This window comes from Acomys minous (genome assembly GCF_964271855.1).
Source record: "Acomys minous genome assembly, chromosome: 7".
Taxonomy (NCBI): domain Eukaryota; kingdom Metazoa; phylum Chordata; class Mammalia; order Rodentia; family Muridae; genus Acomys; species Acomys minous.
Window position 1 is genome coordinate 88093904 of NC_140488.1, and position 26036 is coordinate 88119939.

The 26036-nt window shown below is 36.4% G+C and overlaps 1 protein-coding gene across 15 annotated transcripts in view; it reads right to left on the reverse strand.

The window, feature by feature from the left end:
• The window catches only part of DMD (dystrophin), a gene marked incomplete at its 3' end in the record, with an annotated part of 2106393 nt that overhangs the window by 27760 nt on the left and 2052597 nt on the right, over positions 1 to 26036 (reverse strand). For 13 of the 15 annotated variants that reach the window (XM_084788839.1, XM_084788837.1, XM_084788840.1 and 10 more), the window contains 2 exons: positions 25038 to 25196; positions 489 to 732 (listed from right to left, as the gene is read on the reverse strand). In XM_084788839.1, coding sequence (XP_084644965.1) covers positions 489 to 732; positions 25038 to 25196 — 403 coding nt within the window. The remainder of the gene's footprint in view (positions 1 to 488; positions 733 to 25037; positions 25197 to 26036) is intronic. The other 2 variants (XM_084788844.1, XM_084788830.1) reach the window with 1 other exon arrangement.

Below are 26036 nucleotides of genomic sequence, written 5' to 3' on the forward strand. Positions count from 1 at the left end.
GACAGGACATTCTCTACAGTTGAGTGGAGAGTGGGGACTGACTTTCACACAAACTTTGGTGCCCCATATTTGAGCATGTGTCCTTGAAGAGGAGGCCCGGTAGCACTCACCGGAAGGATAGCAGACTACCAAGAAGAGACTTGATACCCTATGAGCATATACAGGGGAAGAAGGTCCCCCTCAGTCACAGTCATAGGGAGGGGAATAGGGTGAAAGTGGGAGGGAGGGAGGAATGGGAGGATAACAATTGGGATGTAATATGAATGAATTAATAAATAAAAAATATTTAAAAAGATGCATTTCCAACTGGTAAAAATCAAATGAACAGAAAAACCAAAACCAATTGTATTTGGAGAGGAAATGATGTCAAATAAATATTGAAAGGTACTTTAAAGGTGAAGTACAAGCACATGGGTTCTCTCTTTTGGTTTTGTTTAAAGGAGAAAGTGAGTTTGTAACTAGCCAATATTAGAGAGGTGGGACCTTACTTGCTCCAGGAGCTGCCTCAGTCTATGTAACTGTGACTCCAGCTGTTTATTGTGGTCCTCCAGGATTTGCATCCTGGCTTCCAGACGTCCTTTGTGTTGGCGCAGTAGCTTGGCCTCTGCAATGAGCTCGGCATCCCTGGGACTCTGGGGAGAGGTGGGCATCATCTCAGGAGGAGACGGCAGTGGGGACAGGCCTTTATGCTCATGCTGCTGTTTCAGACGATCATATTCTGCTTGCAGATTCCTGTAAGTATTGGAGGTTAAGAAAAAAAAGGAAGAAAAATTAACATGATCACCAGATTTCAAATACCTGGCACATAGATGAGTCTGACCACCACCAAACAAGAGCAAGCAAAAGAGAGGCACTAATGAATGGTTTACATGATGATGATCTTACCAACGTTAAAGGAACAAAATAAAATTGGAAGCTTTCAACTGGTGTGTGACGAGAGATGTTTTTCAGCTTTTAATGTCATACTGAAAGTCTCATGGGTGCTATGTTCAGATAAGTAAGCAGCAGAAGATTTAATACTTTTGTAAGTATTTCTTTATAATGTGAGATTAAATTTTATGCCTTTAAGATTAATTTTCTTTTTAAAAAATCAGAATGCCAACAGAAACCTACAAGACTACAAACACACACACACACACACACACACACACACACACACACACACACACACACACTGAGTATGATTATCACCCTGCTTTAATAAATTTAACACCTGCCATAATTTTTTCAAAACCATCTGGTTTGGAGGGGATTTTTTTTTTCATTTTTCTTTTGCATATCTGCTATGCTGGAATATAATCCAGGATCCTGAACATTCCATTTTTTTTAAAAGAAATAAAATCTAGCAGCCAAACCTGAAGCCACCCCAATGTACCTTATCAATCCCATAGCATTATCTCCTCAGCATCACTACTAAGGAGATAATGCCATACTGAATTCTATGCCATCAATACCATGCATGTAAGTCATGTGGTACCTTGAAATTTAGATGCTGCAAATTCTTTACTTAGAAAACAAAATAGTCACTTCATGTGATTAAATCTAATATCATTATTTTGCATGTTCTTAAATATTACATTTAAGAACTTTATGCTGAAGAATATACATACCGTTATGAGTTGCTTTTGGCCTTCATCATTTTTGCAGCTGTATCCATGTCGGGGCATAATAATTTATTACTTTATTGCTATAAGGTTTTATCTTGTTGCTTGAGAATGTCCAAGTTTTCAGTTTCCCACTATTACAAACCACGATGCAATGAATTTCCTTACAGTAGTCTCTTTGCAAATCAGTTTAAAGGATTCTATAAAATATTCTTGATGTGCGGTTTGGTGGTCCTTCTCATATCTTCATACCAAAGTGCTCTCACAAATGATTTTACCAATTTATTCTCTCAGCAGTAGTGAATAGCGCATACTGTTTGCTACACTCTATTAAAAACCTTACCAGACCTTCACATTTTGGATCATCTGATGACTACATTTTAATCTTCACGTTTCTGATGACTGATGAGTTGAACTTCTGTCATAACTACCTGTTGAAGGTTTAATGTGAAATGCCTCCCATATGCATATGCTTTTAAATACTTGCTCCTCAGCTGGGGATTCTGCTGTTTTGGAAGGTTGTAGAACCTTTAAGAGGTAAAATCTGGATGTATGTACTAGGTCAACATGGGCAGGCCTTGAGGCTTTGTAAGCAGGGGCAGATGTCACGGTGGATTGTTTTATCCTCATTAAAGTTCTTGATTAGTAAATATGCCTATTCTTTATTAGTTAATATTTATAGGACATATTATTTTCTGCAATTATATCAATTTGTTTTTAGATTTGCTTTTTCATTTTTTGAGAGAGTATTTTGCATGAATATATACATACATATGCACCAAATATATATTCATATTTACACACGTATACATATATATGTGCATGTACAAATGCACATATACATGTATGTGTATATATACACATATATATATTCATGAATGTATATGCATGCCTGGTGCCTTCAGAGGTCAGAGGAGGGTATTAGATCCTCTGTGTGGTTGTAAGCCACCATGTGGGTGCTAATAGTTGAACTTGGATTCTCTGCAAAAACCAGTGCTCTTAACTGCTGAGCCATATTTCCAGACCATTTTGCTATATCTTAGTGCACAGTTAATTTTGTGAACATTCTGTAGTATATATAAAAATTTCAACATACTCTTTACAGTTTTTTTTATGTTTGGTTTAAGATCATCTTCTTTACCCTAACGTTCTAAAACTTAAAATTGTGGGCCAGGCCCTAATGCTGTTGATGACACCTGCATAACTCATTCAAAATGGAGAAATGAAATTGGTACCAGATTACAGCCTTTACTGCATGCTACCAAAGAAGAAAGGTAAACACCAATCCAGCTACAAACTCTTTGATCTACAATGGTTGACTGATGCAACAGTAACACAAAAATTGTGGGAGTAGCTAACCACTATGCAATAAGATTTAAGACCATGTCCATAAAATAGAATCCATGCCTTATACTGCTCAGGTAGCCAAGAACCTGAGACCAGATAGACTGTGGACCTTAGAGAAAATAAAATACTACTACTCTGCTAAAGAAATCTTTCAATAAAATGACTCAATGATATTTTTCTATATCCATAAGTCAGTGTCATGCTCAGCCTTCATCATAGAAGCTTCCTCCTACAGTAGGTTCATGGGAACAAATACAGAGACACACAACTAGACAATGTCCGAAAACTGAGAGACTTTGGAATACTGAGTCCTAAATAGGATATCTCCATCAAATCCTTCCCCTGATGGCTCAGGGAACTTTGTGGAGGAGGAGGCAGAAAGACTGTAAGAGGGTGGAGATGGAAGACATCAAGGAAACAAAGCCTTCTAGACACAACAGGACTGATGCCTATCTGAACTCTCAGAAGCTGTGGCAGCATGCACAGAAACCGCACAGGTCTAAGCCAGTTGGGCTCATAGGATTGAGTGGGGAAGTGGACACAACCCTCATCTCCAATTGACAATCGCTCACAAATGAAAAATTTGTTTTCTCCAATGGAGTCTCACTGGGTATACAAACCACACTTAATGGCAGGCTCAATGCTCAGCAGTACATGGCCAACACAAAATGAACTCAGTGGTATTTTTGGAAGGTTTTTGTTCCAAAAAAGATTTGTTTAGGCATCTTTTTTAACTTCACAGATCTTTTACTTATATCTTGTGGTTTCTGATTTTGTGTTTTTGTGGTATTTCTGTGTGTGTGAGTGTCTCTGTGTGCCTGTGTATGTTTCTTGTGCTTTTCCTTTGGCTCTTTTTTCATGCATGTTTGCTTGTTTTGCCCCATTCAGGTGTATGTGTGTTTTAGCTGTCTGTTTTCTAATGATAGAGGGGGGCTTTGGGTAGGTAGGGATGAGGACAAACTGGAAGGAGTTGGAGGAGGAGAAATGCTGATCAGGATATAGCATATTTTTAAAAAATCTATTTTCAATGAGAGTTAAAATCATATATAAAAGGCCCAGAGGTCAGGCTCAAACTATGGCACCAGCCAAGGACAATACAGGCCGTAAACTTCAAACCCCTACCCAGATCTAGCCAATGGACAGAGCATTCTCCACAGTTGAGTGGAGAGTGGGGTATGACTTTCACACATACTCTGGTGCCTCATATTTGACCATGTCCCCTGGAGGGGGAGACCTGGTGGCACTCAGAGGATGGATAGCAGCTTACCAAGAAGAGACTTGATACCCTATGAGCATATACAGGGGGAGGAAATCCCCCTCAGGAACTGTCATCAGGGAAGGGAATAAGGGGAAAATGGGAAGGAGGGAGGAATGGGAAGATACAAGGGATGGAATAACAATTGAAATGTAACAGGAATAAATCAATAAAAAATCATATATAAAAAAGTGCAGTCCAGGGAGATGGCTTCACAGGTAAAGTTGGTAGCCAACCTTGATGACCTGAGTTTAATCAGTGTCACTCAAATACTGAAGAGACCCAACATCTATAGTTTCTTTTCTGACCTCTGTATGTGTGCTGTTGCAACATGACATCCCGACCACCACCAAAACACACATGTACAATAAATAGTATATTCTTAAAAATTAAAATTTTACCTTTTTCATTTGAGACTTTAATTTTTCCAATATCTATTTTTGTGTGGTGTGAACATATGATCTAATTTTACTTTCTCCTCATAGATAAACAGTTATAGCAGCTCCATCACTAAGTTTGATTTCTGTCATTGCCTCAGCAATACATCAAGCATCATTCAAGACAGTTGTGCTTCTGTGCTCTCTATTGGGTTGTATAACTTTAAATTGATTGCTGTCTGGTTGGACTTCAAATTTCTACTCTATTCTTCCTCAAAATTATCTACGTTGCTCTAATCTCTTTGATCCTCCTATATGATTTTAGTATCAACTTTTCATATTTCATAAAAATCCCTGATCATATTTTGGGTTTGAGTTATATTGAATTTGGATATTAAAATTGGAAGAACTGAGTTCATATAATTGAGTTTTCACACACAAGAATGAGGTAAAGCTCATCATTATTCTTGTCTTATATCTACAATATTTTATATCTGCAGGGTTTTTTTGTTTGTTTTTTGAGCCAGGGTTTCTCTGTGTAGCCTTGGCTGTCCAGGAACTCTCTTCTGGCCTTGAAATCACAGAGATCCACCTGCCTCTGCCTCCCAAGTGCTGAGATTAATGGTGTAGGCTACCACGCCCAGCTTATATCCTCAGTTTTGTGTATTTTTCTTTTTTCTTGTTTATTTTTTAATGCTTTTAGTTGTTTTAAGACTAGGTCTATGTAATGCTTGCTGGCCTGAAATTCTCCAAATAGACCAGGATGGCCTCAAATTCACAGAAATCTTGTGTCCGTCCCTAGTGTCCGGGTTAAAGGTGTGTACCACCATTAATGCTTACTTTTAATTTTATTGATTTTAATAAATTTAGGATGCATTTTCCATTCTCTGTATCACAAGTTTAAATATGTTACTTGATTTAATTCAGTTGCTTATATTTTATAAATTTTGTGATTTTCAAATTCAACACAGTGATTTAGGCATAAGTTTCTATATTTCCAACCATTGCTAATCATTTCAGTATATTTTCTAATTCAGCTACATTTTAATCAGAGAATACCTGTATGATACTGATCCAAATATGGTCTAGTTCTAGCTCATAATCACTTTTTAAATGACTACTGAAAAATGTATGTCCTCTTCTTTTCAAAAGACAGTATCTATACCTAAAGTGCATTAATTTTGTTTAAATTGTGTTTACTAATTTTCTGATTCCAGGTAGCTAATCAATTTCTTAGAGGAATGTTGAAATACAATTTATTTGTTAAGTTTCTCCTTTTGAATCAATTATAACATACAAAACTGGGGATTTATGCAGTTATACGCATAAAGACATATATTTGTTAGTGATTTTTCTCTATATAACTATTTCACTTAATTTTGGCTATTCTTCATTGCCATTCAAGAGAATACAGACAATATTATGACAGTTCTTTAGAGTCTACTGAAAAGACTTGATAGGCAGGGTTCAGATGATAGGGGAGGAGGGCTTCCCCTTTTTGAGGACTAGGGGATGGGGGAGGGAGAGTGAGGGAGAGAGAGAGAGAGAGTGGGACTGGGAGGAGACGAGGGAAGGGGCTACAATCAGTATGTAAAGTGAGTAAATTAAAAACTGAAAAATTGAAAAAATAAAAAGAAACGAGGATACACTTCATTTAGCTGAGTAGAACTCGGGATACCTTTCTTCTGGTTACAGTAACTAGTAAACTAAAATGAGAGATCTCAGCAGTTCACAGATAATTCTTTCACCAGGCAAGATAACTGAAGAGATGCATGCTGGGAGTAAACAGGAGGTTTTCCATTGAATGATTGATATTAAACAGGAAGATAATCTCATAAACAAGTTTTAGCATTAGGGAACTGTTTTGTGCTCCATATTGGAACAAGAGATGCCATAATATCCAAAAAGTTCAGTGTCTAAAAACTAGAGTCCACAGTAAGACAGAACAAGCTCTAATATACTCTTAATCTGTTATCATTTTAGCTGTACCTTTTACCAAACAACACAAAATTGTCAGGAATTTAGTTAAAGTCATGCAGGCAATCGATGATCTTTTTGATGTGTAAGAACAGAATCACCAGTCTGTACTGACTAAGATGCTATTGCAGTTGCTGTCCGAGAGCTGTCTGTGAAGTGTGCTGCATAGCAATTTACTTTGATAAACCAGTGACACAAACTTCCTGGCAGTTTACTTTCTTTCAGCCAGATTCTGCACCTCTGGGTCTGAATCAAATCTATGTACTTGTCCACATTAATTAAGTCCAATTTGTGAGCATTTATCAAGCAATCAGTTAAGCATTTCTAGGAAATTGAAGCTGTGTTCAGAAGCATTCATCCCACAGCAACAATCTTCCTTTCCCCTCTCCCTTGCAGTTACACACACACACACACACAGACACACACACACACACAGACACACACACACAGACACACACGCACATGCACACGTATACACATAAACACACACACACACACCTTTTGTGGCTAGATTTATTTCCTAGCATCCACACTATGGTTTACAACTGTCCTAGTCCCAGTTTCAAGGTATCCAACATCCTCATCTGCCCTCCCTGGTCACCAGGCATGCATTTGGTGCACTTACATCCATGCAAGTAAAACACATATACCCATAAAATAAATAAATATTAAAAGAAAACTACTTTCCTTGAGATACTACAACTGACGATATTTTTAATGTAAAACTTCATTAAAGCTTCTTCCTTCTACCAAATTGAGTTACTCATGATGTTCTTCATGGAAACACTATTCTTACACATTTAATTCTGGACAATGTAACAAAGTTATTACTTTCTTCTCACCTATTGTCATAAAGGTACTGTCAGAAAAATATCTCTTCTAGAGACATCGTTCTGGTATACTGATCATGTGGTACAGTTGTCCACGAGCCACTCCTTTTGTAAGTTAGCTTATAAGTGTCTTTGTTTGGGAAACATGATTAAGTACAAACAACACACTTTGTTACTGGCTTTCTGTCTTTCACTGAAAAAAAAAAAAAAAGAAACCACCACCTCATTTTAATCAGCTAAAGCTTTTCAAAGCTGAGGTGTACAGAACACCAATTGCTAAATGGAAGGTGTGGGCCTTTTCCTTCTACACAGATGTTGGACTCTTGGGAGAACATTTACTTAAAGACTCACATCCATTTTTAATTCTGTACCATTGGATTTTTAGCTATTATCTTTTGAGTATGTCTATGTTTTTACCCCCATTTTCTTCTAAAAATCTTTAAACAAAGTGGATCCCAAAAGTCAGTTCTCTCTCTTAATTTTTCACTTGTATATCTTGTCTTTTCCCCCTTAGTATTGTGTATACTATATTTCTAAGAATCTTATTCTCCTTCTCTTCCCTAACCTTTCATCTAGTTCAGTCAGAAATCTATTTTTTTTATTTGCAAAGTTTCTTATTTTAGTGAATGGTACTCCCTTATTTATATCTTTGAGCATCCTGAACTGAATTTCAAGCAGTATTTGTTGTAAAATTCACTAGACTATGTCTTTCGATGGTTCGTTGGAGGGGGTGTGCTATCACTTATTCTTTTGGACTCTGGCTTGAAAGCATGCTTCAAAATATGTTTTCTAAATGTATCTCTCTTTGTCAAGTGGTTTTATGGCTACTCCCATTCACCATTTCAGGAATGACAGTCTATAACAAGATATTCTATTGGCATCTACTGAATGATGCAGAGACACCACATGTCTCACTGCTAGGTAGGGGCCAGATTGTTTCAGATGCTGCTTTCAAAGTTGTGATGGTCTCCTAGATAGTACCGTCTTCTACTGTCCCATTGTGCATTAGGCTCTTGCCTGCATTTAAGTTGTAGTTGGATAAAGAACTCAAAATGTCCAGGCTCAAGTACAAGTGTGTTTGTATATATACCTGTATTTTGGGGGGCCCTGATTTCATATCATAATCTTGATTCTGGGTTCCTACTTTGTACAGAGAATTTTAACCACTTTGATTATATCAGGAATCAGAACACCAAACATTTATCTCATATATTACTCACTACTATGTGCTTAACTCTTTTTTTGGCATTTCTGGTCCACAGAGATATTCATCTAATTTTTAAATCCAGCTATGACATCCTTCTCATTTTCCATTTCATATATCAACTGCCATTAGATAAATGGTAGAGCAAAAGAAGATTCCTTAAAATAAGAGATAATCTCTTCTTAATCAGAGGAGATCAGGACACACAGATTTTGCAGATGTATAGTCATGGTTCCCTCAGTATTAATTCAGCCAATGATTCACTACTCCAAAGTGACATAAGTCAATCAAGTAGTCTTCCCCTAAATAAAAATGTGATAAATATATAGCTCTTAGCTTAGTAAGTGATGAGGCTTTGAGGTAACATCTTGCTGTGTCAAGAGTTTTAAAATTATAAGTGGCCCATGAAAAGATTCTTGACAAGATATCATTTTTGTAGCTTTGACTGCATTAGAATTCACTCTATAACCCAGGTAGCCTCTCAACCAAAAGTGGTTTCTTGTCCAACAACTAAATAAACTGTTAAGTCTAAATTCTCTTTTAATGTATTTATAAATATTCAGATTTATCAAGAAACATTGATACATATGAGGCTGAACTGGAGTTGACTTTTTAAAAACTGTATTTTCAATGTATGTGTATGGGTGTTTGCCTACTGTGTAGCAAGGGCATTGTTGGTACACATGGAGGCCAGAAGAGGGCATTGGATCTCCTGGTACTGGAGTTACAATTGGAGTTCTAACTAGAGTTATAAGCTACCATGTCAGTGTTGGGATTTGAACCCAGGTCTTCTAGAAGAGCAACCTGTGTCCATAATCACACACCCATCCCCCAGCAATCTCTCTAGACTCATGGAGGTGAGCTTAATTTAGTGATGTTTTGGTTTTAGGTTTTGCTTTGCTTTGTTTGCTTTTAAAATAAGGCTTTGTGTAATGCAATCTAGGCTTACTGAGAACTTAATGTGTAGTCCAGGCTGACCTAGAACTCAATGATCTTTCCACCAAAATGCTTTCATTGCCAAATGCTTTAGAATAAATAACATCATGGCCACAGAGTTGTTAGGTTGTATTTTTGTTAGGGAGTGGGCGACAAAGCTCCTTAGTTCAATGTATTGTGTTATCATAGTTAAAATTATTCATATACTTTTAAAGTATATTATGGGGCTAGAATTCTTTAAGGGTTAGTTTGTGTTTAATTATGGGGAAGGATCTATATATTACATGAGTGCATGCTATTGTGGAAGTCAGAAAATGACACTAGATCCCCTGGCGCTAGAGTGAAAGGTTGTTGTAAGTCACCTGACATTGGTGCTAAGACTTGAACTCACGTCTTAATCATCTGAGCCATTTTTCCCGTCTCTAGATTTTTTTAAAATCCAATATTTATAAGGCGTGTACAGGAACTCATTACCATAAACGACTGGATAAGACACTACTATATAACTACCATTCTAAGGTAAGAGGCTTTTTAGTCTTTGAGACAATGACTTGCTGTACAGTACTAACTTGCCTGGAACTTGTGACCCTTCTCTTTCCACCTCCAAGTGTTGGGATTATAGACATGTGCTGGTTCCATAAGTGAGTTATTTTAAAGTTTTAGCACAAGTATATAATTTACTAATCTTAACAGTTGCTTACAAATTTATATTGCTAACTGATAGGCAACAGCTTCTTGAAGCTGTAACTCTCACCCCTACTGATTCTCTAATTGTTAGGATGAAGTCATGGAGTAATTTCAATATAGATGACTATATGTCAGGGATCAGACAATAACTCCACTGAGAATCTATTTACATTCTTGATTATCTTGTAAATTGTATTTCTCTGGTAGCTCCCTAAAGAACACTAATTCAAATTCATTGCACATGGCTTCTGTCACTACAATTTCTTCTTGTAGCCAGTCATCCTAAAAAAAGTTTCCCATCCATTATTAATTTCTTATTCTCAATAGAGCTAAAACAACCTTCTATAGCACAATTACACAGTTGTATCTGATTAATTTTCTCATAAAGTGTACAAACACTGTTGCCCTGGTACAAATTTACATTTTAACAAATTTCCTAATCACCCAATGGACAGAAAAGGTGAAACATGTTGGCAGGGCTTATTGCCTCACTGATAGAGGTTGGAAATTATGGAAGAACTTGGCCCTTAGCAATGATTTCCAAGTATCTATAAGGCAATGCTAACAAGTATATATGATTAAAAAAACAACAACAGTCAACTTTGTAATTTCTAGTAATGTGCAGAGGTGAAATGGCTTAACATTTAATCTTTAAATGGCAAGTTCCTTCTATGAGTAATTACATTACATACATAATCATATAACTGAAATAAAGAAATAAAGGTGATTTTCTAGTGATCAGTGTATTCTTAAACAGTATTGTACATTACACAATTTAGAAATTCTGAGCCCATGTAGTATCTATATGTCGTATACATGTAAAAGCAATAGACTAGAGAAATTAGGCACTAACTTCATACAATAATAAAAACAATGGAACCTAATCTACCAAAATTTTTATTGAAGAAAATATAGTAAATCATCTAAAACTGTCAGAGTCTCTTACACACTTGGTGAATTAGTAGTTCTTTTTTAAAAATGACATAATAGTCTGCCGGCATGATGCATTTGAAAACTGGAAGCTGGATAAACCTTTTCAATCATAACTCAAGTATTTAAAGCTTTATCAAAATACTTTATCAAACACCATGCCAAAAATGCCCCTAGACTAGATAGAAAAAGACAATCTTATGACTTGGCATTACCAATGTTAATTAAGGAGAATCTCACAGAGCAGAAAATAAAAGTATGCATATTTTAGATCTGCCTTGAGCAAAATAGTAAAAATGGGAGGACTCCCATGGGCTCATTTTTAATCCTGTTTTTCTTAGTAGGGTCATCCTTTTGAAGAAATCAGAGTTCTTTAATTCCAACCTCTTTCCTACTGAAATGTACTAGGTATAAAGACCTTATATGAGAAACATAGCTTACTGGAATATTAAAATAATGAATCATTTCTTCCAGTGGTATATGCATTTAAAAATAGATGTCAAAGCATGCAATGGACAGAAAAAACATCAGGGGAAAAATCCAGACAACATAACTTTTTGACACCTTGCCATTCTCTTGCCTTTCACCACCTTTGGCAGAGAAGGAAATTAAGATGAAATTTGAGAGCTGATCTTAGAGTCTAAAAGGACCTTCCTTGGTTTACTCCCTGCTGAAACTAAACAACTGACTCAAGCACTAATCTCATCCTGAGGGCTGAAGAGCGAATATTACCAGGCTGTATTCTGTATATAAATTGCTCTTAGAACCAACCTTAGCCCATGCCACAGATTCCACAACTGTTGGTTGCCATTACTGATGTTGTAGCTGCTGTTTCTCTCCTCTCCCCACTCCCTCTCTGGTTTGTGGTTTTGAGACATGGAATCTCAGGTGTGCCGAAAGCTCGCTCTCAGAAAACACTACTTAAGTAATCCAAAATGAAAGCAATCTATGAAAATGTAATGAGCTTGGTAGAAAATGTAGATATATAGTGCTAGAAAGGTGATTTAGTTTCCTAAATCTGCCTGATTCCTACCTCAGTTATAGCCCTTAGCTATCCTAGCCATGTTGTAGCTACTACCGCCAAACTTTGTAATTACCATGCATTTCCACTCATCTGTGCTTTAGTTAAGTTTATCAAGGATGAACAGTTGAGAAAAGTGAAGTTACTGAGTTACAATCATTATGATGAGAACACCTTGGGTTTGATCAAATAGGTACGGAACAAAAATTTCAAATTATGTCCATAGATTATCATTAGAATAAAGTGTTTCGGTGAAGGTGATTAGGTTAATATTCTTTTGAAAAAATACTTAATAGTCTGCCGGCATGATGCATTTGAAAACTGGAAACTGGATAAACCTTTTCAATCATAACTCAAGTATTTAAAGCTATATCAAAATACTTTATCAAACACCATGCAGAAAATGCTGTATTTTCTGAGGATGCCTCTGACTCGTCAGTCTACGTTTTGTTCAAAAAAAAAAATCCCCAAACAAACAAACAACAACAAAAACAAAACCCATCACCATCACCAACAAAAAGCTCACCAGAACTTGACAATATCAACTGGTTTTACTTTCTATCTTACCAACTTACATATTCTTTGAAAATTTATGATTAGCTACTATACACATTATTGTCTATAGGAGAAATGTGTTTATCATTGGGTCAACAAAAGAAGTCATAAGAAATCCTAGACACATTATGTGGAAATAAAGCTAGCAAACAAAACTCATGACAAATACAGAAAGAGCTATTCTTCTCTATCCAAAAAGCCAACTAAGAGTGGAAGTGAGTTAGTCAAGTCCCTAGAAATAGTACCATTGGGAAAAGTGTGTTACAATTTTCAGACACATACGGTAAAATATCAAAGTTTCATTATCTATGGTCAGCAAAAAGTTGTAACAGCCTCTAGGAGAGTCATAATTTTAAGCTTTGTGTGTCCCAGCTTGGGTCCCTCTTGTGTAGTTAAACCTGGCCTTAAGTTCTCTCAATAAATTCAACCTGATGGCCTAATTCTCACTTCCTAGAATGTACTGTTAAACATTCCTGCCCTATTTGATCCCATGTCTTTTAATATTCTAATGACAGAATTAAAACTATTTATTCAAAATAAGTCCCTGTACTTGTACACAGTAGCCAGTAAGTCAAAGTAACCCAAGTTTCCAATTGATGAATAGATATAAAAAATGTGATAGGGCCACTCTCACAATGGAGTGCTAGTCAGCATTACAGATGAAGTGCTATAGCATGCTATAATTTAGCTATCTCCTTATAATAGCATGAAAGAAGCCCATCACAAAAAAGCAAGGATTATACAATTTCATTTATATGAAGGGTAAGAAATATGCAACTCCATAGAAGATAGACAATAGTTTGGTAATATCTGGGTCTGTTGCTGGGGAGTGGTCAGAAGACAAAGGAAAAGTGAGGAAAAAAGGCATACGGGGTCTCTGTCTAGGGTGAAGGTGTGCTGACAACTGCACAATTATTGAAATTATTCTACCAATTAATGAATTGTATAAATCAGGAAGGTAGATTACATGAAATGTAAACTTTGATAAAAATTGAAGTTCTGGTTGTCTGTGACATGAACTCTGTTGCCTGCCTTGTGATCACTCCCGCCTGGTCAGGCTGCCGCAATAGGCCATAGGGAAAGAGAATGTGCTCAGTCCTGATTCAACTTCATGTGCTGGGGTGGATGGGTAGGGCAGAGTCCCTTTTCCTGAGGACAAGGGGATGGGGGATAGTGGGAAGAGGGTGGGAGGGAGGGACAGGGAGGAGAGGAAGGAGAGGATACAATCGGGATGTAAAATGAATAAATAAATTTTAAAAATGAAGTTCTGGATTTAAAACTTTATATACCACAACACTGAAGATAAATGCATAGTGAAAGAGAAAATCATTAATTTTTTCCTAATGTAGAGGACTCAACATGTAGCCTATGGTGTACACATGCTTGTAGAATTACTTGTACAGACATACAAACTTTTCACATGATATGCATGTTTGTTTCCTTAAAAGGCCCCAAAATCCTAAAAATGCTTAAGTTAACCTAGACAGTTGTTTTCATTCTAATGGGAACACAACCTAAAGAAACATACTAAGAAAACTGTAGAAAGAGTAGCAGAGATAATGAAAAACAATTAGGACAGCTTGTCTCTGTCACAGTTCAAACTAAAAAGAATATTTTCCTTTGACTCATTTCTATAAATATGTATGTACCTAGAACTCAGGAGACAGTGACATATGAAACACTATATCATACCTTTGAAGAACTCCTATTTGAGTGTGTGAGGCATTATTTATGCTATAGTGGCAGACAGTATTGTGAATGCAAAATGACTTCCAATTGTTCTTACTGCTCAATCTAAAAATATGTAGGTTACTTTTAAAACTATTACCCTGATTTATTAGAAAATTATAGGACAGGGAAGATAACAGTGGTACTTTATGGCAATCAACTATTTGCAACTACACACGGTTACCTTTTAATTATTAAGATAAAAATAGAAAATGGATGAAGTTAACCACTTCCAGAAGCTACTCAGCTATATAAGAGATGCCAACCAGGACTAGTGGCCTTCTAGAAGACCAGGAGGGCCTTGGTGTTTTGTTTTGTTTTGTTTTTCTGTATACACTCTTCCAAGAAAGAGTCTTTTCTCCATAGGCTTCTATGTACTCAAAGACTGGGATTTTCCCCTACAACTCACTGCTCCTCAATTAAGACTTATCTCTTAAAACTCCAGACCTGTTTTTAATCAACCTTCTCCCAGATGACTCCAATAGCCACTGGCTCTATGAATTGGAACTTGCTTATCAGCAAGCTACACATACTGAACGTTCTTCTTTAAAATTTCAGTGCCAGGAAGAGAAATAAAAGTTTCCACCAATAATTTGACATGTAATATCAAATAGTATATCAAATATATGATAGATAGTATCAAAGTATTGTATATAATAGCTACACATCTGTAAATTTATATTTACATATTCCTTTAAAGCTATATTTGCATTCCTGTTATAAGGTAAAAGGATAGAAAATAAGTCTTGTATTGTTTTACCTATACATGTTAATATCATGACCCAGAAGATACATGAAGCTAGAAGAAGCCATAGTATATAAACACATTTTTTCTTTTTTGTTGTTTTGTTTTGTTTTGTTTTGTTTTTTGAGACAGGGTCTCTCTGTGTAGCCTTGGTTGTTCTGGACTCGCTTTGTAGACCAGGCTGGCCTCCAACTCACAGCAATCCACATGCCTCTGCCTTCGGAGTGCTGGCATTAAAGGTGTGCACCACCACGCCCAGCTAAGTTTTTTTTTTTAATGAACTATTCTGGTGGGAGAAACACAAGTTGTCTTTCTTGGCAAACACCATTCAAATGCCAAATAGCGAACAAGTATGAATTTTATAATAGTAAGTTCATTGTATCAAAGAAACGATAGAATATTTTGTTTGTGTTTTAGCCAAAAACCCAAATTATTCAGGACAGTAGTCCACAAAATAGATGCAAAGAATTTTCTATATCCACTGGTGGTGGTTTCACATTCTCTTTTGCATTTTATGGACTTGTCACTGAGAATTCTGGGTTTATTTAGTAATTGCCTCAGTAACTATTTCTTCTGATCTTCCTAGAAAAGAAAAAGGCCAGACTTCAAAACTTACACTAGTAAACTAACTGTCCCTCTCCTTAGTTGGTTTATTACAGACTTGAATTTCTTTATCAAGGTGTGTTCCATATAGATTACAATTGAGTTTGGGGTCAATTAAGTGAAGGAAGCACTGGGCTGAACATAATTAATCAAGCATCCTCCCTTCTAAATTTCTCAATGCAAATCGTTAATGTACCAATGAACCTGTATACAAAAGCTTATCTGTCCTTGGAAGATAAACTTTAAAGTCTCTCAGAAACAGTCTGTAGAACAGCTTTTGGGCTGTAGTAACTTATGTTCCTACAGGACTATCACCCATGTCTTCTTTTTGATGATAGTCTTCCCAAATTATCAAAAGCCACATGGGGTTCCCCTTGGTCTTTCATATTAAATGTTGGTGAGTATGCTAACCAATAATTCTAGCTAGTATAACACTGGCTAAGAGCTTCGAACCAGCAGAGTATGAATCCATGTGGTAGCTATATGTAGTGTCTTTAATAGTCTATATATCAAATATTTTGGATACAAGGTTGTAAAGATTAAATATAATAGTACATGAACCTAGAACAGGTCCTGTTCCTAGCAATCATTCAAAGGACTGCTGTTCCTTTTTATTATCAAAATCCAGGGAAATTATAGTGGTGCCTTACTGCATCCCATACTTCCTTTATCTAATATTAAGACTTTGTAACAAATGTTTCTTCTCCCTGGATAAAGGGAAGATCCAGTGCAATCTGAGACTCAATCAAGGTCATCTTTAGTATGCTCATTCAGACCCTAGACATCTGGTTGCGATGACTTTTAGAAGTACTCCCCTTTGGAAAATGAACACATTTATATAAATGTCCACAAATAACAAGAACTTATTAGACGGGGCACATTCTATCTGCTGCCCCTTTGCAAATAGACCTTTTTCCTATGTTCATTCTTTTTGTTTGTACACCATCATCTACCATTTCCCTGATTAAAAAAAAACTATCCTCAATCCTTTCTTTTAATTTATTCCTTGGCTTCATTCATTAGATGATCTTCCAACCTTGTTGTTCCTTCCTCACAATCCTCATTCCAAGTCAGGCCATCTCTCTGCACACTGTTTCACTATAGTCCTACCAGTCTCTGTGGCTGTGGCTCTCTGCTTGCAATTGCTTTTGTCTATCTTCCTTTCCTCAAAAACCATGCTTTCACTGCTCAGTTGCATATAGCCTAAAAGCAAAGCTCCTTAATGTAACTTACTAAGTCCTTTATAAGTAGCCTCCACCTTGCATTCCACTGTGCCTACTCTCCTCCTTCTAAGCTATACATTATTTATAGTTCTACCATTTAGGTAAATTAATCTGTTCCCTGTTTTAGCTTAGGAAACTGCTGTCATTTATGTTATACTCCCTTTACAGAGTTTTCTTTATTTTCTCAGACAAAATTCATTTTTGACACTGTTGCACATCCAGAACACCTACTGTTCTAGATTTTAATTATTCATATTTCAATATTATTATATTATGTGTTGAGCTTCTTCAGGGTAAGAGAAACAGACCTTATTCATCTTTGAATCTCATGTTAAGTATTCAGATAGTAACTTTGGAATAAATGAAGTTACATGCTTGGGTCTATAAAGTAACTAAAGAAAGTCAAGATCATAATCCATTCTATTGTAGTAGGATGGCCTAGTAATGAAGTCCACAAGGAGAATGGGTGGGTGAGGTCTCCATGGAAACATCTAACAAAAGAAATAAGATTGTATGAATGTGAGCTTTTCTCCAGCCTGTCTTAGAGATCACCAGAAGGTTACTTTAGTTTTTCTGTAGAATGAAACAGCCTCTGTGACTCTCTAATCTCCTATGCCAAGATTCTAAGTGCATCAGAAAAACCATTTGATTGTTATTCTGATTTCTCTGATGTCAGAGTCTTAGACTGAAGATCATGGAACATAGTGACAACTTTAGCCTTAACGAACATGCAGTCCCTATTTTCATAGGTCTAGTATTTGCATGTAAATGCCACACTTTAAAGCAACTTGAATACATTTACTACAGAAAGGCAATTAAAAAGAGATGGTTAGGAGACAGAAAAATAAGCAGTAATTATTGGTTATTCATTCACTTTTAGGAAATAAAATCCCCAAAGAAGTCCCCTCTGATTTCAATTAACTTGAAATAAACTGAAGATTATTAGGTATGATGATGGGAGTTAGAACTGAGCCTCTGATTCTTGGGGACTCCACCTCTGATTCATGGACATCTCCTCTCTGCCTAAATAAAGCTGTGATGGTTGACCCAATTCTAACACAGCTTTTGAGATACAGTGTTTGGCCTTAAGCTCTTCATCATTCTTGCCATAAAAGGTCATGGCCATTTGATTTATGGTGTTAAACTAGCTCCCTTTATCCAAAAAAGGTCCTGTAGCCAGCCTTCTGTTTTGTAGCATACGTTGCCAAGCAACATAAATGCCTAGTTTCATTAACCTTCTCATATACAATGCTAGCTTGAACAAATGTAAGAATCAGACTCTAGTTTCCAGTAGTGTCAACCAGACATGTCAACAATGTTCTCTCTGTGATGCCCCCCTTGTCTTCTTTTCTTGCCCCAAATTCCTCACCTACCACATTTAAAAAAGACTACAAAGTAGGTTTTTCTCCCACTCAAGGCCAGGCCTCCTCTTGTACCCTGATGCCCTTTAACCTCTCTCTCTCTCTCTCTCTCTCTCTCTCTCTCTCTCTCTCTCTCTCTCTCTCTTTCTCTCTCTCTCTCTCATACACACACACACACACACACACACACACACACACACACACACACTGCCAAATGCTCTCATTCTTAAGCCCTCCTCTCATCTTCGGGCACATTTCTGCAGCATATAAAAAGTAACTAGAAGAAGATGACTCTCCACTGTTATAGAGAGTTTTGTGTGACTGCTTAGGCAGCAAACCATCTCTGTCATCTTCTCATTTTGGAAGCTGCTAACTTGCACTCCCTGTATACTCAGGTAATTAATTTTATTCATTCTCAAATCTCTGAGAGGGTGGAAGATCAGATAGTTTAGTTTTTCGATTAAGCTTGTTTAGGGGTTAAATTATGTTTAGGTCTAGATAGATGTTTTAAGTTGATAATGACAAGATATAATAGATATTGATTTACATTCAGAATTTTAGATGAACCAAGATAGGAAAGATGTTTTCTTCAAGGCTGCCAAACACAAGTAGCCAAAACACTATGACACTATGAATGTAACACTTATATTATTTCTGATTGTTTCATGATTCTTTTTGCTGTAGGCAGTTTATTGTATGTATGTGTAATAATATAAATGTATATGTAAAAAATTAAAATAAATACTAATAAAAAATTAAAGGTTTTTAAGTAAAAAGAACAGAATCAGCAATATATAGCAATATGTAAGGAAAATAATTCTAACAAATTTGTAAATATTTGCATATGTAAAAGCTATCTTTATTATTATGCTATTGGGCTGGAGAGATGGCTCAGCCGTTAAAGGCTAGGCTCACAACCATAAATATATTATTATGCTATTATTGTTACTGTTTTATTCTTTTTAACTTCATTCACTTCTTGTGTGTCCTCTAAAGATGAGTTTTAAATATGCAAATATTTAGAAATATATTTGTGGTTGGAATTATTTCACATATTTTGACAAAGTCATTTTTACTGAATGCTATGTACAAAAAGCAGGAGAAAAGGAACTCTAACAATATTTCTTGTTCTTACAGACTGGTGATATTTACACAAGAGAATGATACAGGGACCATAACTCAACTGCTGCTATACTCCATTTGCTATTGTCTAACTCTGGCCCTGGAGGAAAGCCCTTCACATATCCTGCTAAGTAATCAAGTATGGGATATCCTTGAACTGTCAATCTCAGATGCAAACACCTCTCTTTGGCTGTGGGGCCTGCCAGACTTGAGTATCCTTCCTGTACTCTTCAGGGCTGTTGAACCACCAAGTAATATCAGCTCTACCTGACCCTTGAAATATCCCTGAAAATGTATCCATCTCCTCATTTGTATAACTTACTTAAGATGTTAATCACCTCTTGCATGAACTCTTGTGTTTCATACAAATGTGCTTTCCTACTTCCTCCTGGTTATTTTGAACCCATCACAAAGCTATAGGAATCTCAATGCAGACACATAAACTTTATATACACACAAAGCATGGACTTAAATGCAAGTCTAAGGGGCTCAAACCCAGATGACACTCTGGAATGCTCCTTATTTGTCCTAGAATGCTCTTGATGTGATAACACTCTATGACCAAAAACCATTAAGGAAAAAGGATTTATTTTGTTCACACTTTGACATCACAGTCCATCATGTAAGGGAGTCAGGACAGGAATTCAAACAGGGCAGGAACCTAGAATCAGAAACTAAAGCAGAGGCTGTAGAAGAATACTGCTTACTGGAGTGTTTTCCATGGTTTGCTTATCCTGCTTTGTTATAGTATCCAGGGCTATAAGCAATGGGGTGTGGCACCATCAACAGTGAGCTGGACCCTCTCAAATAATCATTAATTGAGATAGTATCTCAAGACTTGTCAACAGGTCAATCCTTTGCCATCATTTTCTTATTTAAGATTCTCTCTTCCTGGATATGTCTATGTTTGTGTCAAGCTGACAGAAACCAACCAGTACACTATCCTAGGTAAGGAGGCCTAAATTACTCAGTGTGACACCATGTTTTTCTCCAGTTTCCTTGCCCACAAAACAACATCATTGACTTCCTTTCTTTGCCTCGTTTTGAGATTGGGTTTCACTGTATAGACCTGGATGACCTAGGACTCACTCTAAAGGCCAGGCTGGCCCCAAACATACAGACATCTACCTGCCTGTGTCTGATAAATGTTGGGATTAAAGGTGTATGCCATCACATCTGACTACAATGTAATTTTTACAAATACATTCTGCCCTTTTTCCTAGTACTTGGGCTTATTCACCTCTGGCTTCCTGCCCCCAGCTCTTGACCCGGACTTTCACTCCTTCAGTTTGGTTATTTTATCATCACTTTTGACTCACATATAGATCAAAGCAAAAACATGGACTAGAGATGCCTGAGCCTGTAAGATTGATAGCAATGAAGTCAAGACACAAAGGCATTAGGTCTCTTACAAAGTACATGACTTACAAGCTCTTACAAGGCCAATGATTTCCAGATAGTTCAAACCAGTGATACAACACCCAATCTAAATTTTTCTTGTAATGTAACATAATGTTGTATGAATTTTAGAAGAATGAAAAGAAATACGAGAAAACCAAATCAAAGCTGGAAAGGCCTGGTTGCCAAGAGCCAAGGCATATGAAGGTACTGAGTAGGTACTACAAACTTACTGAATCCCATGTTGTCAAAGAATGCGAAACAATTTTAATTGTCTTTCAACTTTACAGACAATTGCATTCATATTTGTCTGCATTTTAGATTTAGGAACAATTTAACAAATTTGCTCTGCAGACAGTAGAAGGGCAAGGAATCTGTCTCTGGTAAAGGTTACTCTTTCATTGCTAAGATCATACTTTGGATTTCAAGACAAAGAATGGGTTATTTAATACAAAAAATATGCTAGAATTTTGCAAGGATAGATTGCAGTCAGGAGACTACAGAGTATAAATGTACACAGAAAATAGGTAAATGCAAGTATTGGGTTTACAGTCCTAAGGGCACAGGATGACTTCTGCCAAATAAAGACAAACCTTAATTATCTGGGGTAACAAGTTATAGACATTATGTGGAAATGAAATGGGTTAAGCTAACTAAAGTTATTAGTGACCCAAACTTCTGAGACACACTATCAGAAAATTCCAGAGACATATTTAGCTTTATTCTTATCTTTACAACAAAAAGTAAGTATCAGAGGGTGCTGATGTGAGAGACACTCAGAGCCCAGGATTTGGAAAAATAGATCTTTTAAATTCTAAGTTTATGAAAAAACAATACTTTCAAGTACTAAGCAAGGCTGAGGAAAGAATTTTGAAAGCTTAACAGAAATAAAAAATAATAAAAGCTCAGTTAAATGTTTCCTTCTGTGAAACTAGGTTTGTAAAGTATTTGTTTTTAAAACCACATCCATTTTAAAACCAAAATCAATTCAGCTCTAGTTCAACTAATTTATTCATTAATTTATTCAACAAATATTTATTGAATGATATGCATAAGGAATGGGGGAAAAAGGAATTCTAATGGAAGAAATAAAATAACCCCTGGATGTGTTTTCCCAGGGATGAGGAAAGTTGTGAATAAGAATAATTAATATATTTTAACAACATATATAGTTAGGAATTGGGACTTTCCTTGCAAACTGTAATTTGGCATAATTCATATCTGTAGAATAAGGATAGAAAATCTTCACAGATATATACTAAATATACACAGACATCTAGATATATTAAAAGTCTATACCCAATGCATTTAATACAATCTTACTTTTAAATATCCTTCCCCATTCTCTCTATAAGTTGGCTCATACTTGTCATTTTTGTAGCCTACTTCTGTTTTGGGAAATATCCAGGCTGGTAGGCACAGAGAAAAGGCATCTAGTCATTTCCCAGGCTTTCTTAGGGAAGGAAACGACAAATTAAAGGCTTTTAAAGCAACACCCAATTCAAAGGTCACAGAAGTAGAATGGCCCTGAATCTCTTTCATAAATACTCCAAAGACAGCAGAGGACAGAAGAGAGAAAATGAGGCAGGGGCAGGCTATTCCCAGGAGGGGGTTCTGGAGAGACATTTCTTCAGGATTTCAGTAAGAGTTGAAAGGAGAAATAAGTAGAATTAGAAAAGAAAAGGCTTATCGTGACCTTTTCAAGATAACCCCCAGAAAGATTCACATAATGGCAGAGGCCTCATTTTGGAGCACTAAGTAGCCCTGCTATATAATCTTTCTTTCATAGAACAAACCATCCCATTTTCAGTGACAATCCTGGATATATTTCAGGGTAAAGTGGTAGAACTGGTTTATTCTGGGACATTTGTTCTTTGCAAACATTCTCTCAAGGTAAGGCACATTCTGGGGAATAAACCCTGCTTCTATGTAGATGACATTTACATAAAATAATTCTTTATTCTTTGGTCCAAGGTAGAGTTGGCTATTTTGAACGTGAAAAAATAAACCCAGTATGAATTCATGTCTACCACTGGCTGGCTGTGAAATCTGGGGCAAGCTATTTGAACTTCTCTCAGCCTGTCCTTTCTCATCTAAAGAAAGGAGATGCGTACTTCTTTGTACAGCTTTTAGAGAGATTAAATGATATAAAATATATTAAAGTGCTTTCAAAATGAGAATCTGTTAGTGTTTCTCAGTGGTACAGCAGGTTCTTAGCACACACGAGGTCAAGGATTCAGTTCCCAGTACCAGAAACAGTATTCTGAAAATGATGATACGTAAATGAGCATTATCAGTATGCTTTCTACAACACTCATTGACCTAGTTACCATGGCATTGAAGGAGCATGTACAACCCACCAACAATACATGGATCCTGACTAAAGAGCTTAAAGGTACAGTCAACATTAATATTGATCATATACTAAAAATGTACTTACTCTTCAGCAAAATCAAATTGTATCTATAGAACAAATTCCAATAGTCTCCTCCTATTTGACATCGATAAAGATTTAATATAAATGGCTATTAATTATTACTAATTAATATTAGTGACTATTCCCAATAAAATAAGAGGTATCATAGTTTACATTTCTCCTTTTACAAATACAGCTAAGAAAACAAAGTCATCATTAATCTTCTCTCTACAAATATACATTACATCTTTAAAGGAAGTCATGTGATCTCCTTGCATATATATATCACCAAATACTTTCTGCGTAGTGAAATATTATCATTGTGGTAGTAGAACTACAGGAAAAAGATGTTGATCATGGAATGGCCATGACACATTTGAAGGAGGTACAGTAAAGAATAAAATGGCAAACTGTCAAGGAATTCTCTGGGCAAAGACTAAAGTGATAGGCTGAGAGCAAGCTTGAACATGACCAAGAAAATAGACAAAAACAAAATAAAAATACTGGCTACAGCAGCATGGTCAGTACAAAAGAAGGTGAAGTTGACAAAGCAAGCTAAGAGAAAGCAGTGGAAAGTTTGAATGTCCTGCTTTGAAACTGGGTGGTCTTTCAAGATACAGAAATCCAGTAAAGCAAGAGTGCCATGATAGGTCCTGACTCTGGAAAGATATACAGGTAGTCAGTGCAGAGAATTTATTGGTTAAATGAGCAAGGAACTAATGGGAAGCCCACTTGATAAAGAGCTAGGGCCAAAGGTTAGGGGTATTAAGAGCTGAAAGGCTAGTAGTGGCAGCAGAAGGGACTAGATGAATGGCAGTCTGCCTTTTCATGCCCAGGTGACACTCTCCCTCAGGGCACTGGTTCTCAAACATAGTGTGTTGTCTAGATTAAGAGGTCTTGCTGCCTTGGGCTAACCAAAGGCGATGAAAGTACTTAAGAGCTACAAATTTGAACAGTTTGGCCTTTAAAGACTTGCCTAGTGGCACTGTCCATAGAAGGCCAAACTGTGACTACAGGTGAGAAAATTTTCCTAACCAAGGTACATAAGACATAATAAATGTAAGACAAAAGGAAAGGCCAATGATTTTACTATCCTGACACCACATAATGTTCCAGATTCTTACAAGTTTTCTGCTCTGTAGTCATGGTATATCTTTTTATTTTGGCTTTTCCTTTTGAACAATTTCTGGTGTTTTCACATTGAACTTTTTTTTTCAGCTGAAAGCTAACAACTGGAATTGCCTACCTAATATACTATGAAGATGAACAAAAGTAGCAACTTCTATACTTGATGAAGAATAAGAGGAAATACTGTTCTCAAATATGACCAAGTCAATGAATCTACTTCCTAAAATGTTTGTGGTAATATGGCTGAACACATGTAAAAATTATATAACCATAAATTAAATTACTTGCTATTTTCTTAAATTCTATTCTCATATACATATATACCAAAACCTATGGAACACATGCAACAAACCCAATACCGACATTCGCATGAATCCCTTTACAACTAATATAGGAGTTCTTTCTTAACCGTGTTATATGGCACTCATGTTCTTCTTTCAGACAAAAAAAAAGTGAATCTGCAAAAGGAGCTAAACAGATCATTTTAGCAAATAGACATCAAATGACTAAGTGAAGATTCCTGGCACTTTTCTCTGTGTGCAAGTGTATGCACTCTGCTTACCAATGACAGAGCTACAAAGACAACTCACCTGTTTTCTTCCTCAAGATCTGCTAGGATTCTCTCTAGCTCCCCTCTTTCCTCACTCTCTAAGGAAATCAAGATCTGGGCAGGACTACGAGGCTGGCTCAGGGGGGAGTCCTGGTTCAAACTTTGGCAGTAATGCTGGATTAACAAATGTTCATCATCTCTGGAAAATAAAATCAAAGGTTTTTGTTTTTCCACCCCCCTTATTTTGTTTTGGGTCAGGGACTCAGGTATGTACTTGAAAATAGAAACATTTCGTTGCTCTCAACAATTAGTCAAACCTTTTCTTTTTCTTCCCCTATTCTAAAGACATTTAGGTAACTATGGAGGTTGTGGTCTACTACTCTACTCATGGACAATTTAAAATGCTTCATTACAAAAATCCACATGAAACTCACTGGCCTATTTATACGGGTAAGTGAAAGGTAGATTTACAGAAATATTGGGAGTCTGTATTAACAGGTTAGCCTGTTATTGACTAATAAATATTTAAAAACATAACAATGGCCATTCAATGCTTTTGCTACTAAGCCTGTCAAAATAATCTGTTCATTAGCCATGTTACTGATACTGATTGGGTAGGAAGGACGGAAATGCAGTTCTTAAAATAGTAAATATTATCTTAAGTGGAAGGCAAAAAACTGGAAAGTGCTGCTTCAGCCAGCTAATTTTAACTTATAGGTCTCAGAGGTATGATGATAACAATAATTAACCTGTGGATAAATGGTTGTTTTAATCACTGTTTAGACAGAAACACAAAAATTAAGGGGGGGAGAAGAAGATACTAAGGTGACTGAGAAAAGAGGACAAGAACATCGCATTTCTCACTAAGTCTAAAGCATTAATTTTCAGAGAGCAGGGGGACTGGCATATTCTGAGAGGCAGCTGCAGCCTCCTCGAAAGTAGGAACTTTCTAATAATACTCAGGAGACATTAATTTCAGAAAGAAGTGTTCTACATTTGGGAAACTCCACTTTAGCCCCAAGTTCTAGGAACTTTGTTT